The 20,205-nt window shown below is 45.0% G+C and overlaps 1 protein-coding gene across 5 annotated transcripts in view; it reads right to left on the reverse strand.

The window, feature by feature from the left end:
• The window catches only part of ADAM23 (ADAM metallopeptidase domain 23), a 742,840-nt gene extending 722,906 nt beyond the window's left edge, over positions 1–19,934 (reverse strand). For 2 of the 5 annotated variants that reach the window (XM_069615574.1, XM_069615576.1), the window contains exon 1: positions 19,156–19,934. In XM_069615574.1, coding sequence (XP_069471675.1) covers positions 19,156–19,288 — 133 coding nt within the window. In that variant the 5' untranslated portion in view covers positions 19,289–19,934. The remainder of the gene's footprint in view (positions 1–19,155) is intronic. The other 3 variants (XM_069615575.1, XM_069615578.1, XM_069615577.1) reach the window with 2 other exon arrangements.
• Positions 19,935–20,205: the final 271 nt, after the last annotated feature.

A 20,205-nucleotide genomic window follows, 5' to 3' on the forward strand; every position in this document is an offset into this window, starting at 1 on the left:
GGGGGCTATGTTAAATGACTATTTTATGGAAGTACTTTTTGACACTTTTTAACAAATAAAACATGGCGGATTTGCAGCAAACTTGTGGCAAAGACCTGAAAACATGGTTTTGCAAATGTGTTCTTGTTTTATTTTTTGAAAAGTGTCATAATGTAGGTGCAGAAAATAGTGATATACATTTGGTGACTGGGGTATAGCCTGTGACCATGGGCAGTGCGCCAGATTGTCCGGCCTAAGGCCATGACCCGGACATGACCACGAGAGACCAGCAATGGGGTTAAAGTGGGCATGGCCACCAGGGACCGGCTATGTGGTAAAGGTTTTCAAAATTGGGATAGGTTTGCATGGGAAAAAGAGATCTGCTCGTGGGTACAGATTGAAGTGCTAGATGGGATTGCAGCAAATATGCACGAGGAGAATCAGCAAGAACTTCAAAGCATGGTTTTGCAAATATGTCCTGTGCTTTCTTTTTTGAAAGTGTGAAAATGTAAGTACACAACACAGTGATATAACATTGGTGTCGGGGCAATGGGCCTGGCCGTCAGCAAGGAGAATTGTTTAATGTAATTTGCTTATTGGGGCATGCGGCTTGGCCGAAGTGGTAGGTTTGAATGGAAAAAAAAAATTCTGCTTGTGGTTACAGCCTGAAGTGGTGGACTATATTACAGCAAAAATGCGCGATGAGCATTAGCAAGGACCTGAAAGCATGTTTTTGGAAATATGTCTTGTGTTTTATTTTTTCAAAGTCTAAGAATGTAAGTAGAAAAACTAGTGATATACATTTGGTGTCTGGGTAGTGGGCCTGGTCCTCGGCAAATGCAAATGTACACTCTGATTGGTTTATTGGGGAATGCAGCATGGCCGAAGCCCATGCCCCATGGATTTGGAGACTGACCATGGCTGCAAGCCATGAGCACTGGCCATTAGTTACATTATTAGGGTATAGTGGGCACTGATCTAGGATGCAGGGTAGGTGCAGTGAAAAATAGGGGTGGTTTGGTTGGGCTGGTTTCATGGTTGAGCATTATGTCATAGGCAATTGAACGATGATTTGTATCCACAGCATGCACTGCTGATAACAACAGACATAAGTTAAAACTTGGTTAAAGGGATATTACGGTTAAGATGCATCTCACCCTTGGGATTCCTCTGCTACAGTAGTTAGCCAGTGGGATCCCACCTTGACATCGCTCATCATTTCCCGCCTGGGTTCTCATGAGCACCTGCCTATCCATACTGCCCCTTCTATTTATGCACTTCTCTCATTGCACAATGCATACGTGCATTTATAAGAGCACTGTGTACAATTTGTTTGTATAAGTAAGGGAAATGCAGATGCAAAATATTTGTAAAAGAATGTTAAGTGGCAGTTGGTGTGTGGACGCTTAATATGGTAATAAGGTTACATGTACAGTTTTTGGAAGTGATTGATGGATGGATGTGTGACTGTTTGAAAGCAGGCATTGAGGGAGTGTTACAGATATAAAATTAAAATGGGTAGAAGGGCTGCCCTGTGCGACAGTGTGCAAGTGCCATCCAGGTCTTTTAATGATCCATGGCCTGGAAAGGTGACTCTGGAGGCCGCGGATAGTTGTAAAGGTCCATCGATTATGGCTCTTATTGTATGCTAGAGAAAAGTATTTTGGACAGAAAATAGTTTATGTCCTGTTATATTTTTCTCTAGTATACAATTGTCAATTATTTCCATTAGCATAACACAAAATGCTAATGGAAATGTTGGAGAATCTTATTGAATCTAACTACACAAATATGGCAGGGCCGATGGACAGGGGAAGATGTTGCGTGTGTGTTACATCTAAAGTAGGAGGCAATGTTTCTCATGCTCCCTGATTAGAACTTTAAAAGCACTTTGAAAATTGCTCCCCCTGCAGAGTGGTGTGTTGCAATATATACAGAGTACTGTTGTCTTCGAAAAACATATGGATCAACACCCTCTTTTATCGCTTTCAAGGTAGCTGGTGGGATTTTGCATCCCACAGAAGTAGGCTGTGTGGTTACGGTATTGGTTGAGGAGGATGAGGTTGAGGAAGACAGCCTACTACTTACTAAGAAAGGGACAACCTTTCTGAGAGCATTGCAGTGGTTGGATTTGGTGTGACGGCGCATGGAGGAGGTCCTGTAGGAGTGCTGTCCAGGTAGTCTGCAACTGAGTACAACGTTGCACTCAATGCATTTGACTTTGGTAGCTTTAGCCTTTGGCAAATTCCAAACAGTGGTAAAGAACTGCCACACCCATGATTCTCTCTGGGTGCTAGAGGTAGGCACTTCCTGTACCTCATCTTCTTGGTCCTCTTTATTGTCTTTTGAAGTACTGCACTTTCTTTGTTGGGTAGATCCTCCAGCTGGTGGTGGTGGTTGTGGTGGCTCTTGGGGAGAAGGGATGGCAATAGCTGATGCCATTTTTAAGATAAATAGCTGTTTTACTGTGTGCTAGATTGTTAATGGATAATGAGTTAGAATAGGTGTAGGAGCTGTGCAAGGGTCAAATTTGAGCTTGAAAGTTCCTAGATCAGCAGAAAATACAGTTCTGAACTATTTGCGAAGCAGGGACTCATGTGAATACGTCATTATGCCGCACGTGCAGGGATGTTCACGTGACAATGTCAGGAAAGTCTGCAATGACGTCAGATGTTCACAAATGTCGAAGAACACAAAAACAATAGAAAAGGTTGCAAAAAGTGTATAGAAGTGTTACAAATGATGCTATAAGGTAGGGAATGGCAGGGTTTTAAGGTGAAACTTTGTAAATTGGACATACATTTTGCTATATTGGGGCAACTATGATATTAGTAAGTTGTAGGAAATTAGCATGCACTGGAAAAAACTCATGATTGTAATGTCATCTTTCATGTCCTGGGTGTTAGTCTTAGCAGTGCATGGCGGTTGCTTAGCTTACCATAACTGGTGAATTACTGGGGTTTTTCGGTTTTACTTTTAACCATAACATCCCGGTAACAAAGTTTTTTCATTGAATTTCATAGGTTTTTATTAATGTAACTAAACCATAACGTCCCTTTAACAATGTTTTTTCTATGAATTTCATAGGCTTTTATTAGTGCAACTTAACAATATCGTCCCTTTTAATGATGTTTCTTCAGTGAATATTTGATATGTTTAATAGGCTCCTGAACGATTTTGTACAATTTTAAGATGATCATTGACATAATAATGTATTATAATAATAATTTGTAATTTGTAATTGTGTAAAACTGTAACTAGGTCTTGTAATAATATGTGAAAAGTTCTCAGAACTAAAACACATTCAAATAAAATAAACAAATTACCAGTTGTATTTATTTTTTATCATGACCCAAGAACAGTGACTTTGTACATTTTCTGACTCAGAGCAAAACATTTGAGAGATAGCATTCATCAGGTTCCTATTATCAGAGCCATTTTAGCAATGGGGATAGATGGCTTCTTTTTCTATGGCAGTGCTCCTGATTGTATATTCATTCAGATTGTTGTTTGTGGAAGGAAATATTATTGTAAGATTTTCAAAAATGGGCTTCATTCTCATATTACCCATGCTGCTGTTAGGATACCAGTATGCCCATGACGGATCCTGTTTAGTTGTGGCTAGATTATTTAAGTTTTTCCATGGGCGGCACCCCAATATTGGCGTGGTGGGGCATTGCTCCCTTGCCTGAGTTGCTGCCATCACATTCCACTTGTGTGCTTCATTTGGACAGGGGACTGTGCTGCCTGCCTCTACACAGGGGCGCGTCCACTGCTATGCATTTTTGTTTGTTGCAGAGTCCTTTTGACTTTGTAACAAACATAGCGCATAGTAATGAGAGGAAGCGGGGCATCGGAAGACTGGCTCTTACGCCTCTCATTATAACGCTAACAGAGTAGGCACACTGACTGACAGGAGATACACTCTCTCCAGTCAGTCAGCATGTTTACGTTGCAAAGAGTAGGGGAGGGCCATCCAGTCCTCTGCACAGGCATGTGTTGAGGCTGGGTGCAGGTAAGGTAAGATTTTTATGTAATGTGCGTGTGTGTATCTATGTATGTGCGTATGTTAGTGTCTTTTTTATGTATGTGTGCAAACAATTCGTTTTTTAAATGTGTGAATTTGTGGATGAAATTGTTTATGTGAGTTTGTGTGTGTCAGCACCCACTCAGGGTTGCTAAATTTAGGGGTGGGTGTTGCTGGGGGCATGGCATTCGTTTTTCCTTTACCCTTGATCCACAGTAATGATACTTTACTGCGCAACAAGATTAAAAGGAATATTAGTGCTATTACATGGATAGACTGATCTACATTCAATGTAGGCCAGTCTATCCACATAACAAGACGTATCATGTTTGCTTTAACCTGTGCATCAATGGTAAAGCAAACACAATTATTATTACGTGGCTAGACTGGTCCACCTTCAATTTAGCCAATCTAGCCATGTAATAACACTTATCATATCATATAAAATCTCTGAGGTGATGTGGTCTAATGCCAAAGCTCTGGATTCTTCTCCACTGTGCCCCAGTTTCTCCCTCTTCTCATCAGGCCACCTGCCAAGGTAGGCCATGGGCTGATCAAAGCCATCTCAGCTGTAATGAGGTAGCTCCAATTCTAAACTTACAAGTGCCTGTATGGAATATGATTCCCTGCCCATAGTCGAGGTACTCTAGAATGGGGACACTGCACAAACCATTTTTCCAGCCTTGAAAAGCTGTTTGGTAGGCATAGGTCAGCTGACTGTCCAATGGTATCTGCATAGCCACAGGCATGAAATGTGGTTCCTGTCAGATATTACTTCAGGGGAGATCTCAACTGTGAATATTACCCTTTCCTCTCACAAGACCACCCAACCACAGGTAGTGGATTTAAGAGGGTCTCAGTCACCCTTCCTGACTTGACAGAACCTTGGCAAAAATTGAAGGAGTGCACTCATTCCTTCCTTTTTACACCCACCTGCAACCTGTACAAATGATCTGACTAGCTATCAGATGTCCCAGTCACCTCTAAGTAACCAGCCAGATTTTCAGGACCAAAATATGATAGTAACTCCTGGGGCCTGTGTGAACAACTAACCTCCGACTGCACCTGACCGTGGAATTCTTGGACTCATTGTTTTTTAATAGGCCAGGGCTCCCGCATGTATGTCTGAGCACTGTTTTGGACTCTGCTCCCCTGTCTGCTTCATTAGATTACCCAGAGTGGGACATTCCCACTGGCCGTAGCAAAATTCAACCTGACCTGGGTCTCCAGCTGAGGACAACAACGTGCTCATTTCCACAGGCCCTTGAGGTGTGAATCTATGCAGTCCACCATCTCAGGATTCTTTTCTACACCACTAGGCAACCCTAAGATCGCTGAATCCTGTACTACAACAATAGACATCTCAGTGGGCACTGACCCTCGCCTGCAGGAGCAGGAACCTCAAGGTACTTCAGGTATGGACTGAGTGCTACAGGTTAGACCAGTCTTTCATGCTTTCCAGCAGAAAAAGGAGCTGTATACCTAACACCTCAAGCGATTCTCCTGCCTCTTTTCCAAGAACTCTCTCTTGTGACAGCTGCGAATATGTCTGGATCAGAAAGTTCATTACCTAACAGACAATCTACTGAAATGGTGTCTTTGACTGCAACACAATGTATGAAGGTTTCCCCCTTCCATCTAAGCTCTACCATTGCCAAGGACCTGCAGCTAAGACCATCAAACTCCTTTAGCAGTTGGTCTGGACATGGGATATACTTCTCCTACTGCACCCTTTATGACCTGACTGCTGTGACACTAGCAACCATTTTATGCTAGGTGGGGGATTTGTACCAATGTATGAAGACATGCTCTAAAAATGAGTACTTGCAGGAACTCAGGTACATCTACAGACCCGGCACCGCTCTCACTCAAATGGGCTAGGACACATTCAATCACATACTGGCCTAGTGGGACATCATCTGCTCAGATGTCCACACTGACTATGGCCTCCTCCATGAGACCAGCATTCACTATGACTTATTTGGGTTTACCTGAGCAGGCTGAATCTCCCTTCCTATGTCTCATGTCACTACAGAAATAAACATCATTTGAGAGGGAGGTGAGGATGTGGGATCCCAAGTGTTACAGGCGCCATCCATCATGCTTCTTTTTTGCAGGTACTGATGAGCCACACGGCTGTGCTAAACATGGCATTTGGGCACCACAGTGGTGTCAGTTTTGAGCTTGAAGGACTTAGTGACCAGGTGGTGGCACCAATTTAGGGATGCTAGAATTCTCAGCAGGTCTCATATGCAAAGACGATGGAGCTTCTGCATCAATGTGGAGCGAACTCGGAGATGCATGGGTGGTTAATCTTTGAGATCAACGATAATGCCAGTGGTTCAAATACAGCAAATTGGAACGTGCTCAAGTTGCCCTAATTGGTGTTGAGACAGTTTTGAAATGCAGGGAGAGCTAGCAGTCACTTCCTTGGTTCTGCAGTTGCTATTATTCCCAAACCAGGGTCTCCAGGACAAGGTAATTCCTTCTGTTCAGCACTCCCAGTTCAAGGAGTTTGACTGGAACCTACATGGATCCTTCTTTTCCAGTGAACAGGTTCGTAGTTCGAGTGCAGTCAGGAGTGAGGCCTTGATCCAACAGCAGACAACCCCACAGTACCCTGGGGGGTGGCTAGGGGACAGATCTTGCCTCTGCTTTGGATGCCTTTTGTTCCCAGCTCTATGGCAGAAGACTTTGAAGAAGCCAGTACTTCCAACAGTGCTCCAGTGAATACTTCTTGTCCTTTTAACAGTACAAAGATAAATCAAAGGAGAGGAGTCCCTCTCCGTATAAAAGCAAACTGTTGCAGGGGATTGGCTCAAAACAAACCTGCTGAAAGAGATCCAATCCAGGTTAATGCAACAAGTGCTTTTTGCCTTATGACATCACACACAGAGGACCACGCATGCACGAAATGGAGGGGACAGGAAGAAAGTACTAACAGTAACCAGGACGCTTTAACCTTTCTCTCAGCCCACCTCTTCCTTCTTGCTACTCAAATTCCCCCCTTTTCAAAAGTTAATGCAATTAAAATGTACTTCTGAAGGTATTATACCTTTTACAATCAGTTCTTCTAAAGTTCGCGAAGAAGGTCCTAGGGCGTATTGACAAAGTCTTTCAAGAATTTTTGTGGGGTGTCGGGAAAAGAGCTAGGATTCCACGGTATATTATGGTTCAAAGTGTTCAAGAAAGTGGATTTGGTTATCCCATACTAGGGAATTATTGTAAGGGTTTCCTGTTAAAAAAATAATAATAATTTCAAATGGCGATTGGGACCTGATGCCTTGGTGGGTACAAATAGAAAAAAAACTGTTAGAACCATACCATGTAAAAAGTTTGTACTCCCTTCAGAAGCTACCAGGACAAGCTGTGAACCTAAAACCAATTGTTGTTACAAAGGATGCACTAGTTTTGCTGATAGTAGATAGTGATGAAGGGTTGCATATGTATAAAGATGCATCGCTCTGGTGTAACACGGGATTACAGGTGAATAATAAGATGTTGAATTGGAAGAGTTGGAGTAATAGAGGTATTCTAGTGATTGGTGACGTCTGGAATGATGATGAAATGGTTTCCTTCGAGAATCTGAGAGATAAATATGGGCTGAATGGGCGGGAATTAGGAAGGTATAAAATCTTGAAGGATTTGATTTCTGAAAGGCAACAGATATTAGACTAACGATTTGCGTACAAACCAGAGATTTGTGGGTTATTTTCTGCAGTGCAGCAGAAAGTGTCTAGTTTCATGAACTTTATGGGCCTCATTACGAGTCAGGCGTTAAGGGTTTTACGGCGCCGTAAACGGCGCCGACCCTTAACGCCTGATTACAAGTTCCCTTTGCGGGATGGTGATTTTAACGCCTGCTTTTTGCAGGCGTTAAAAACCATGCCGCAAAGGGACCTTGGTGCTAAGTACGGTGCCGCAATTTGCGGCACCGTACTTAGCGCCTTCCCCATTCCCATTATGCCCTATGGGGCAAAAATGGGAATGGGGAAGGGCCATGGCGGAAGGGGGAATTACCAATCCGCCAACCTCGGAATGGGGTGGTAATTCCCCATTCCGCCATGGCGGAGTCGGAGAGTTACCGGCATGGACCATGGTGCTATTAGCACCATGGTCCATCCGCCAGGGTCGTAATGAGGCCCTATGCCTTTGGAGAGTCATTGGTTAGCCTCAAGGGAGAAGCTAAGAATGACCTGGTCTGAGCAGTTGGTAAAGGATATCTCGGTGAAGGAATGGGAACAACTCTGGAAAGTCCCGGTTAAGGCAAAAATTGACTTAAACTTACGTTACATCCACCAAAGAATATTGGGTAGAGTTTATTGGACTCCTGTCCGTTTGAGTGACTTACGACTGGTGGAAAATAATTACTGCTGGGGTTGTCGGAAAGAAAAATGAACTCTGTTGCACATGCTATGGAACTGTGATAGGGTGATGGACTACTGGAAGGATGTGCTGGACAGAATTGACGCAATTTGGAACATCAATCTTCCGCGAAGCTCTTTGTCTGTGATTCTGCAATCTCCAAGATGCGGTAGAAATATTGACTGTGTTACAAGATCCTGTATTAACAGAGGCATACTGGTAGCAATTAAACAGATATTAAAGGTATGGAAAATGAGGAAAAAGCCTGTAGTTGAGGAATGGCTTTATGATATGAGGATTCTTTCAAAATACGAGAAATGTTTGTTATTTAAGCAGTACAAAGAAACAGTATATGAAGAACTTTGGGGACCTTTCAATGAATTTTATGGACATTGATAAATGAATATTGGAGTGTGAGTTACATATTTTTATTTAAAAAAAGGAAGGGGGGCTGGGGACATGGGTGTGTATTTGTTGTCCTTCGTCTTGTCTTATTATGTTGTTTACATGTTGTGTTGAATTGCGACTTTATAGAAACTGAGTTTGGTTTTTGGGTGATGGATATTCTGCTGCGATTTCATGGTTACATTGCTTGTATATAGAGAAGTATTGTAACTGTGCACAGTTGAAGCTCAGTATTTGGTTGTTACATGGTTTTAATAATATAATGACAATTAGAAATAGAGTTTTTTTTTTTAAATCCCCCCTTTTTCCAAGCCTGCTGTTTTCAATGGGATGCCAGTTGTCAGCATCCTGGTATCCTGGTATAAGAATGGCTTTGCTATGGCAGTGCTGCCTTTGAGGCACCAATTAAAAGGAGATCTCATGGAGAGTGATCCTTTACCCTAGACCATTCCTGAAGGAGAATCAAAAGGGCAGTATCCTTGCCATTGTTCCACATGGCTGTACTTGAGAAAGTCAGACCAGACACCAATATACATCAGTCCTGTCATAGCTAAGCCCTTTTCATGGAGCTGGCACTGTTGTGATATCAAATTACTGTGGCTGTATAATTGTGTGTTCTTAGTAGACACCATGCCCAACTAGGCATGCCTTATATTTAAAGATGTATTTTCCACTAGACTGACCAAGGCATTCAATTATTACGTTTGGAAAAAGAGGTGCAGAAGATTAAAATTCCAACTCTTCCAGCAGGAACTTTGTTTTCACAGTGGTCAGGAATGCACATGCAACCTTTGAATCTGCCCTTGCCACTACAAGGCTGGTACTGTAAACGTTTGGAGGCTGATACAGCAAAAGGCACATCATTGCACTATGCTTTTGGATAGGGGTTTGATTAGCAGACCTCCCTTTCGGAAACAGAATTACCTACATAATTTAGTTTTAAAAATCAAAAAAGCTTGGGCTATTCCACCTACATCAGATGAAATTTTCCAAGGGGTAGCAGTGGAAATCACAGCAACTCGTCCCCATACATAATGTCACCATATATAATGTCGCCAATGGCTTTTCCTGGCGACATTATGTATGGGGACATTATGTATGGGGACATTATTACCTGATACTAAAAATACTAGGTCCTCTCACTCCACAATGGACAGCATCCCGAAAAAGGGGAAAAAGTACATGCTCTCCTGTCACCCTCCCTCATCCTTCTTGTGTACTTCTCTCCCCAGTGCACAGCAGGACACTATATCCCTGGTGCCATGCCACCCTGCCCAACCTCCCTCCAGAGGTCTCTCCTCCCTCAGCCATCCTATAAAGGAAGAAGTAAATCTAAAGTCTTGCCACCCTACACCACCTCACTTAAATTTGTGGATCCCCATTGAAGGAAAAGAGTACTTGGCATCCTCCCATCCACCCCCATCTACCTAAACTTCTCCACCCTCGCCCTCCAAACATGGAAACCTGACAGTGTGTAAGCCGCAAGGATCTGCATGAGCCGCATGCACTGAATTTTGGCAATGCAGAAGCTTTGGCTCACTGAATCTCCCATGCTTGCATTTTCCACACTTTTAGGATGCAGTGCATAAATGTGGGTGTGGTATTGGGTTTTTTCAGTTTTCCTCCGGTCTGCGGAGATCCAGGGGTGCAGAGAAAATCTGGGTCCCCCTGCAGTGACATCATTAAAGCTGATAATGAATTCCATAATTCTCTGCTGTGACATCACAACAGGAGATACAGCATTGTGAAATGTAAGTAGTTGCTAATGGTTTTCCTATGAAACTCATATAGAACATGATAATAATAACACATTGTATAAAGTGATTAATGACATACTACTCCTTCTTCTAAGCATTACACTAATAGTTGTCAATGTCACCCAAATGAATGCTGCTCAATTTTGAGACTGCAAAAGGATGAAAGGCGGAGTTTGCACAGGATTTGGACATATGGCTGTAGTATGCGCACACATATTTCTTAGGTATATCTGAGATGAGTACTAACTTCGCTGAACTACATTTCCAAATTGAAGTAACAGATATAACTCTGTGTGTTGTATCTATATTTGTAGCAGCACAAAGCTCTTATCTATTTATAATAGTAATCTTGACTTTTCCATGGCGCAGCTTGTATTATCATTAGTTTAGGGTATTTATTGAGCGTTGACCTTGCTTTAAGAAGCAACAAAGCGCTTTACAAGTCAAAGGGGGAAGGGCATGGTGAGGGAAGCAGAGATAGACGGCAGGGAGAAGCTAACAACAGGGTAGGGGGAGAGCGGGCAAATTGGCAGCAAGGGATCTACAAGCAACCAGGGGAGGAAACAGGGGGGGTAGCAGATCACCCAGTCTCTTATTAGGTGAGGAGAGGAGGGTGTGTGGACCTAGCTGTTAGGGATGAACCATTCCTGGAAGAGGGGAGTCTTGAGCTCCTTCATGAAATGTTGACGCGAGGGTGTGAGCTTGGTGTTGATGGGAATGAGGTCCAGAGTCTGCAGGTGTAGAGAGAAAAGGCCTTTGTTCTGGTTCTATCCTTCCTGTACCGTGAGAGTTGAGGTTTCCACATGTCTTTACTTCTGGTCGATTGTAGGCCTCCGGAGATGTAGAGTTTTTCCGTGAGGTAGCTTGATGACTTCAGGCCGACAGCCTTGTAGATGATGCAGCAGGATTTGAAGATGATATATGCTTGCAGCCGGAGCCAGTGAAGTTCGATGAGGGTTAGGGGAGAATTTGTGGAGTCCTTCAATAGGTTGTGCTGCAGCATGCAAAACACATCTCATGGGTTCCACGGTAGTTGCCAGAAAGGCAATCGAGGTGGAAGCGGACTAATGCTTGGACACCAGATCTGAAGTTGTCTGGGATGAAGTTCTTGATTTTACGCAGAGGAGAAACTTGGTACGAAGCCATTTCTGTCTTCCTTGCTATGTGCTGCTTGAAGGAAAGTTGTCTGACGATGTCAAACCCAAAGAACATGGCAAATGTGGCCAGCTGGGGTATGAAGCCCTTGAGGGGCATATCCAAGATCCAGGCCTGGATATCAGGGTGTTCAGTGTTGTTGCCCAACAGAAGAATTTTGGCCTTGAGGGGTTGAGCTTCAGGTAAGCATTGGGCATCCAGGACTGAATCAATGTGAGGCAAGCTTGAGACTGTGGATGTCTTCGATTGAAGATATCTTGAGGTCAACCTGCATGTCATGTTTATTGGTGGATGTGGATGTTGTGTGGAGCCAGGAGGGTTTTGAGTGGTTCCATGTAGAGGTTGAAAATCAAGGGAGAAAGGATGGATCCTTGCGGGAATCTGCATGTGATGGGAAGACTTAGTGACCTGGAGGAATCCGTTTGGATGAATTAGTGGTGGTTAGCAAGGTAGGATCTGAACCAGCTGATGATGGCCAGGAGGCAAAGATGGCCATTATCAAGGATGCTAATGGTATCGTCGATCACGTTAATGGTAGCCATGTCCATGCTCTATCTGGCTCTAATTCCAGAATCATAAGACTGAAGGAGGTCATTGGCTTTAATGTGGTGAAGGAGTTGCGTGGATACTGCTTTCTCAAGGATCTTGCCTAGGAAAATAAAATGGATAATGGGGCAGTAGTTTCTGAGGTTGTCTGGGTCCAGTATTGGTTTCTTTAGAAGAGGGAGGATTTGTTCATCTTGAGGGTTAAGGAGAAGGTTCCTTGAGTGAGGGAGCTGTTGATGATTGTCTAGTAAGGGAAGGAGTACTTCACTCGGAAGTGTCTTGAGTACGGAGGCAGAAAGGATGTCGTCTGTGTATGATATGGCCTTGAGGGGTTCAAGGGTGGAAGTGAGATCTTCCATAGTGAGTGTCTTGAAAGTAGTGCATGGAGTGGTGGTTTTGCGAGATGGGATTTGTAGTTTGCTCTTAGTTGTGGTTTTGCTGTCTATGAGCTGGCAGATCATACAGATCTTGTGGAAAAAAGAGTTGATGTACATGGATTTTTTGTTGGCGTGCCATATGGGTGGGTTTAGCAGAGGGTTGATGCAATGCTTGATGGCTTAGAAGAAGACTCTGCTTTCATTGTTGGCCTTGGCAATTGTGTTTTGATAGTGGTCGGCCTTGGCAATGGAGGAAAGTTGGAGGTCACTGCAGGATTTACATCAAGTCTTTTCCTGTTTTCTGATGCTAGCTGATGATAATTCTTAAATATGCATGCAATGTATAACATTGAACAGTGCAATAATAAATCGAAGCTATACATCATAGAGAACTCATATACCTATGGAATAGGGCCTTTCCATATATGCACAGTCTAATTGTCACTTAGCATGGACAATCGCTTAAGAATTATATCACTCTTGTATGTGCCTATTAAGGTCCTGATCTATGCATGATACTGTACAACTCTAATCTATCCATGGTATAGCTGTCGTCTATGCATAGAATACTTTATTATGAGTATGATGCAGATTTTGCCTAAGTGTGTTATGGAATCATATTGCTATATAGATACCCAAGCACTCAGCCTTGCCTTCTTCCTAGACCCCACCTACCCTAAATCTGGAGGACTCAAGAGAAGTTATGAATCTCCCTCTGCAGCTGAAACTCTGCTGATTAAGACAGATTACCCCCCAGAAACTCAACGGACTGTGTAGGAAAAAAAGGTATATGGTTCTATCGCAACCTCTCCCGGGACAAAGTCCTGTGTTGTTCTATAGAACAGAAATGTCACGCTCCCGATAACTCCAAGGAAAACAGGCCTCTGAGCTCCCTCTAAGACTCTAGCAAAACACTAAGGAAGCACACGACATGGGAAGACGCCTGTCCACGCCATGCCCTCGTGAAGCGTGCTTCCGAATACGGATCCAGGAATTGAGAAAGACTGGTGCTTCTGGCAACATTTCCCAACCCTCTTAATCCAGATGGAGCCTACTCGTATCGAACTTCACTTTTAAAGTGAGGCAATCTAACTGGCAGTACGTGCCACAGGCTCTGCCTTTCCTATCCTCTTCCAACCTTCACTTTCAGGTTCCCTTATCATTATTGCCCACCATAAACGTCTTTACTCCCATTTCCCCTCCAATCCCTACTCCTAGCAAACGAAATGATAAAGCCTCCTTTTGGGCCGGTGCCCAGTCTCCCTATTTGAAGACCTGTCATTGCAACCCAGCATAGAGAATATCTCCCTACCCGTATTCCCTGGAACATGAGGAGAATTCAAGACTGCTGACGTGAAACTCCTCCTCAAGATATCCTTCCTGGACTTAGTGATATTACACACTAAAGACCCAACCCTGTCAAGGCCATGAAACGATTAGAATGCTCAAAGAACTAATGAACAATTTCAAGCCATCAATTTTGCTCACACACTTCTCACAGGTTGTTTTTCCACCAACCACGAAAACTAATTTACTACATATTTCCGCGTTGAATACTATTGGGGGTCGAAATTGACAAAAGAGGAGCAGGTGCGTAAATCCTTCTGGACTTCTCAGCAAACACTTGAAAATGGTCCGCCACAAACTCCTGATAACATTGGCTCTGCCTCTTAGGCACCAAGGGTCTGGTGTCTCTTCTGCGTTACTTGGTACGCCCACTTTGCCTGATCCCTGGCTCCCTGAATCCCTGGTGTTCGATTCGAGCTTGGAGATCACCTCATTGTGCTCAAAATGAGTGCCGGTGGCAGGAATTTCTGCCATTGCTTTTCACTGTGCGTGGTACTGATATCTGCGGCCTATGGCGCGCTAGAAATAAACACATTTTACAAAATACAGACAGGCTTGTTTCTGGGACGTCGCAATCCTAAAAGATGGTGAGCTGCTGGACTGACACGCCAAAGGTGTTTGTTTGTTTGTTTGTTTGTTTATTTATTTATATGACGCACCCACCTGAAGGTATCTGGGTGCCTTCAACAGAGTTGCAAGTATATTTTTAGCCTAGGTTACAATAGATACAGTTAAGAAGAAAGAACTAAGAAAGAAACAAAACAATAGGTTTGGCTTGTGTATTTGGATGAGGGAAAATTTGTTTATAAGCAAAAGTTTGTATTTTTTTACGCTGAAAGCTTTAAAAAAAAAATAGATACAGTTACTGTATACATAATAAGGCAGAGAGAAATATACATACAGTACAGAAGAAGAGTGTACACAATATACAGGTACAGAAGAATATACAAAATACCATTAACATTAAAAGGCAGAGGTTACAGTGCCAGTGAGTCATATAGTCATACATGTACAGGGCTTGGATAAGCCAGTTGTGTCAACAATCCTTAGCTACGAGCCAATTTATGGTGTTAGGCCTAAAATTGAAAAGGGGTTGGTTTGCTCTCAAGGACAGAGGGAGGGTGTTCCATGCCTGCGCTGCCATAACAGGGAAACTACTTCCCCCAGCTTTTTTAATGTGTTTAATATGAGGGGGTTTTCAAACGAATCCAGAGAATTTTGTTCCGATGTAAACAGCTCAAAATAAGTTAGTATGGGTGGGGGCTGGGGTAGTAAACTTGCACAGAGGGGGAGGGGTCGTGAATAAAGAAGGAATGGGGGACCCACCTGATGTGGTACAGCGTGAATTAGAGTGCTTGAAGCGGGCAAACTGGAAGACACTGCAATGACTCCAGAGAGTAGGGGCTGAGCAAGAAGGCCTTGCTGCATTAGTGAGCGCTTTCGGCTTAATGGGATGCGACTCCTGCAATTGCACAGTGTGCAGTGTATAGAAAGAGGGTCCGCTGAAATGCAAAGATTCTGATTACTCACTTCTGCACAGATAGGGCCCACATTATATCCATGCCCTCTTCGTTTCCACTGCTACCCCATTCCCTATTTGAGATTTGGAGGGAGATCCTTATCCTCAGCAGGTGCCTCCCTCTGGAATAGCCTCCCCGCCGCCCTCTGTCTTGAGCCAGATCTCCTTCAATTCCAGAAACTCCTCAATACTTTTTTCTATTCCTTTTCCATCTCTCTCCGTCTACCCTGCTAACGCAGTTCTCTGTTTTTTCCCTCTCTCTCTCCTCTTCCTTACATCATGCTGACTGGCCGCCGGGTGTATCTCAGAGTCTCACTGGACCCCGGCACCCCACCAGTCCTCTCTCGCACTTGCCTCAGGGCCCTACACCCCACCCACACTGAGAAATTAACCCAAGAGAGTGGCTCTCTCTGCACTTACCCCAGTCTCAACCGACGGGTGCACTTGATCCTCCCCCTCCCTGTGACCCTTTGTGCACTTGCTCGATCCGTATGCAACGTGCCTGAAGATCGTCTGTCTGTTCTCACTTGTCTTGTTTTCACCCCTTATTTGCACTGTTAAAACTGCAGAATCGCCGGCAGGCCTATTTGCTGTCTCCCAAACAGTTAAATGTATTTTTTATGCATATACTCTGCCTGTGCATACTATTATCGTCTCAGAATTTCAAGGGCTCTGAGCGACTGTTTGATTTTTCCCCATGTTCCCACCCTCCTTGAGCGCTTTGAAACACTTGCCTGTGTATAGGTGCTATATAAAAAACTATACCATACCTAGAAAGTCCCACAAAGTACTTCCTTCTCATGCTCACCTTCAGCACCTACCTCACCATCCCAACAACTATGATGGGTGATGGGGTTTGCCTTCTGTAGATGTGACGAGGGCATCCAAGTCATAGTCAAGATTACCACCCCAAATGGGGGACAATCCTTCCTACTCACCATCTGCTTCCAAGCGGTAGACCGCTGACCCAAAACCATTTAGAGCTCAACCGAGACAAGACCGGCATTGCTTTTCCTGGGCATCTCTCTAGTGCCACTGGCATTGTCCTGTGGACCCGTGCCCTCCAACGACTCCCCCACACTGTAAAAAACCTAGGAGTACACAGTGATGCAGGACTCTCCCTGTTACCCCAATAAATCCTGAGGTGAGATCCTGCTTCTCACGACTGCGGATTCTAAGGCATATATGGACCTACCTCACCAAACATGTGCAAGTCCTACTAGTCATGGGCATCTCATGCCTAAAACAAATGGATTATAGCAAGGCCAACTCTGTCAACCTCCTAGGATCCCTCCAATGAGTGAACAATGGCATTGGCTAGAACACAACTAAGCCTTTACCTCATCAATTACATCTCTCCTGCCACAAACCAGCACTCCGGGCTCTCAGTGGTTAAAAGAGTGGATTTAAAAGTTATCAGCATCCGGCACGGGGCTTAATATGGAGTTGGAGAAAACCTTCAAGATCGGATTCTGAAACTAGTCGCCCAATCAACGTCTGTGTTTCATTGTCTAGCTCCTCCTGAGCAGCCTCTGCTCCAACAAAATTTGCATCAGCACTAGATCCTTTCCCACCACTTACGGCCCACTCTGGAACGGGTTCCTCAGGCATATGTGTTCTATGGTTTATAGTAATTTGGTCGAAAACAAAAATGTCAAAAGTCATAATGTCGAAAAAAAAATGTCGAAAAAAAAGTCACATTTTTTTTTCAATACTTTTTTTTCGAAATGGGGGGGTTCCCCCCAAACCCCTTTTTTTTATACTTTACCCATTTTTTATACTTACCAAACCCAAAAAATACATATAAATAAAAAATATATTCGACTTTTTTTTTTCGACATTTGTTTTCGACATTTTTGTCATTCGAATTTTTTTTTCCGACATTATGACTGCACACCGTGTTCTATATCAGGCGACAGAGCCTTCAGGAAAGCACAGCAAACGTATGTTTTACACCGCAACTCAGTTGACAGACCTGCTGTTAAAACTAGTAGAGGGCGCTACCGCTAGGCCCGCGCAAACTCAGCGCTCGACCTTCCACCTCTTACTACCCATAAGATTGCCCAGCCAGTACCCAACTGATCTACAGCGTGCACATGGCATGTGGCGGTCAGCATGCCAATTCTCAAAACCCCTTCCGTCCAGCACCACCCCATAATCCAGGCATCCTGAAGAAGGCCACCTACGCAACTGAGACGGTGCGAAACACCAAAGGCATCAACAATTGGGACCCTTTTCTTTTAAAAAACAATGACTTACAGGGCATACTATGGGTTCTTTAGTTGCACGCTAGGGCCTAAAGCTCAAATCCCTACAGATTCTATAAGTTGTGTGCACCAAAGCTAAAATGTGTTGTTATCCGCCTATATGTGGAAGTTGTGGCTTCTATGGATGTATGCTATATCTACAGTTATGTGAATTCTATATTACTGGCGCGTGCTTCTATAAATGCATATGCTATAGATATCGCTTGCGCATGATCGCATGTTTATATGTGTACTCTGACTCCATATTGGTGTATCTGTGATACGGCGTGTACACGCTATGCATTCTCTATGTGCTTACTATTGCTCCTCACGCACTCTCGATTGTATTTTCATGCTAGGAAATATAGCTCCTAATTAATGACAAACTATAGCTTCTTCGTGTGCTTGCTATAGGCCTTTAATGTGCATGCTGGGAATTATGAATCTCCTTACAGCACCTGCTGTGAACGATAGGGACTGCCATGCGACATGGACACTATAGAACCAAACCAAATGAATAAACAAGCAATCAACAATATAGCTCCCACATAGCGCTATAGGTGCAGCTCGTGCATGGCACAGGGACCCCTGCTGTGGCTTCTATACTGATGCTATATGATCGTGCTGCATTTGCTATATGCCCAAGCTATAGAACATGGTACACCCTCTGTATGTCCATGCCACAAACGTATATGGTCAGCTCACTCCTCCCATATGTTCAAGTTGGTTTCTCTGAGCGGTGCAATACCTAGCTATATGAAATGACACTATATGCAGTGTCTATATATTCAGGCTGTGCACCCTATATGCCAGTGGTATATGCCCCTTCCGCTGCTTCCTGTATTTAGGTACAAAGCTTCTATGTACGAAGGCATCACACATTCAATATGTCCATGCTATATTGCTGATATGTGCGTGCTATATCCCTTGTGTGCACATTCTACAGCCACTGTATAATCATGCCCTATGTTTCATATGCCGAGTCTTTAGATTATGCATCTGAATAGGGCACACCTATGCAGGTACTCCTCCTTGTTATCCTTTTTGCGAGCTATGTAGACTCCATATCTACATGTTATGGATCCTAGTATAGATAGATGCATTCCAAGCTACGCGTGTTAATGCAAAGCGTATATACGCGCATGGTATGGCTATGGGGGCATCTATACGTGAATGCTATGGGCTGTGTGCATGTATATGCTCCTGGGCCCATGGTGCTGTGGGATGGCTCGTGTGCGTGCGTGCTAAAGATTACACATATTCACGCCCTATGCCGTAAAAGCACATGCTATACCGCCTGTGGGCACAGTCTAGTGGCGGACCCCTCTAGAGTCACACGAATCTCCCCCACACACACTCATGCGGCAGCCCGTGCACACCTCACACGCACGGATGGCTTGGCAGACGCCGCGACATAATCACAGGTACCCACCGGTGTACGGCTCGGAGGACCCCCAGGCCCGGGGCCCGCAGGTGAGCAGCAGGCTGCAGAGTAGGAAGGGATGCGGGCGAGGGCCAGGAGGGGGCCTAAGCTGCAGCAGGGGGGTGCTGACTGTCGGCCTCATGGCTCATCGCTCCCGGGCGGGGGGTGTGAGGGGGTGCGCTGTCTCTGCGGCAGGCTGCGGGCTGCGGTGGGCCGGGCTGGGTGCGGCTCAGCTGTCTTCACAGCTCCCGGGACTCCCGGGGCATACCGCGTCTGTGCCCACCTGCCGCAGGGGCTATCTCGATGCCATCGCAGTGCCCGCCGGCCCCCCTCACCGCCTGTCACAGCCCCGCCGCCTGCTGCATCTTCCGCCTTCGCTGCCTCCTCTCGGGGGTGATGCTGGTATGCCGCTATCGCTCCCCCGCTCCTATTGGTGGGCGCCCTCTCCACTGCTGGTGCTGAGGCGGTCCTGCCGCTCCTTCCGTGCCCCGCGCCGCTGCAGTCTACGCTGCTGAAGCTGCCCCGGCTCCTGCAATTCCGCCCACTGCTGCTGTTTATGGTGCTGAAACTACCATCCCAGCTGCCGTAGTGCCCGCCCACTTATTTCAGCCCCTCCCACTGCTGCTGTCCACGGTTCTAAGACTGCCCGCCACGCTACCGTAGACCCTCCCATTGTCACCCTCACCCTTGCCTCAATACTTCGCAGTGCTGCTGTCCAGGGTGCTTAAGGCTGCCACCCACCGCCCGTAATTGCACCACTGCTCCCGCCCCAGCTCTGTAAATACACTCCCACTGCCACTGTCCCGGTTCTGCCCTCCCAGCCCCTGAAATACTCCGACTGCTAATGCTGCCCTCCTGTTACGCTTCGCATTCCTGCTGTCTCTGCCTTACTCCTCCAATGCCTTTGCTTGCTGCCCTCTTTCCCGCTGGTCGCCTGCCTCCTGCAGTCTCTCACTGCTGCCCTTCCAACTCGATCAGTCCCCCACCGTCTGCTGGCGTCTCAGTGGATTCCCCTGTCCTGCCAGGTCCTGCACTTGATATGATATTATATGATATGAT

Source organism: Ambystoma mexicanum, chromosome 9 (genome assembly GCF_040938575.1).
Source record: "Ambystoma mexicanum isolate Mex_15411 chromosome 9, UKY_AmexF1_1, whole genome shotgun sequence".
NCBI classification, from domain to species: Eukaryota; Metazoa; Chordata; class Amphibia; order Caudata; family Ambystomatidae; genus Ambystoma; species Ambystoma mexicanum.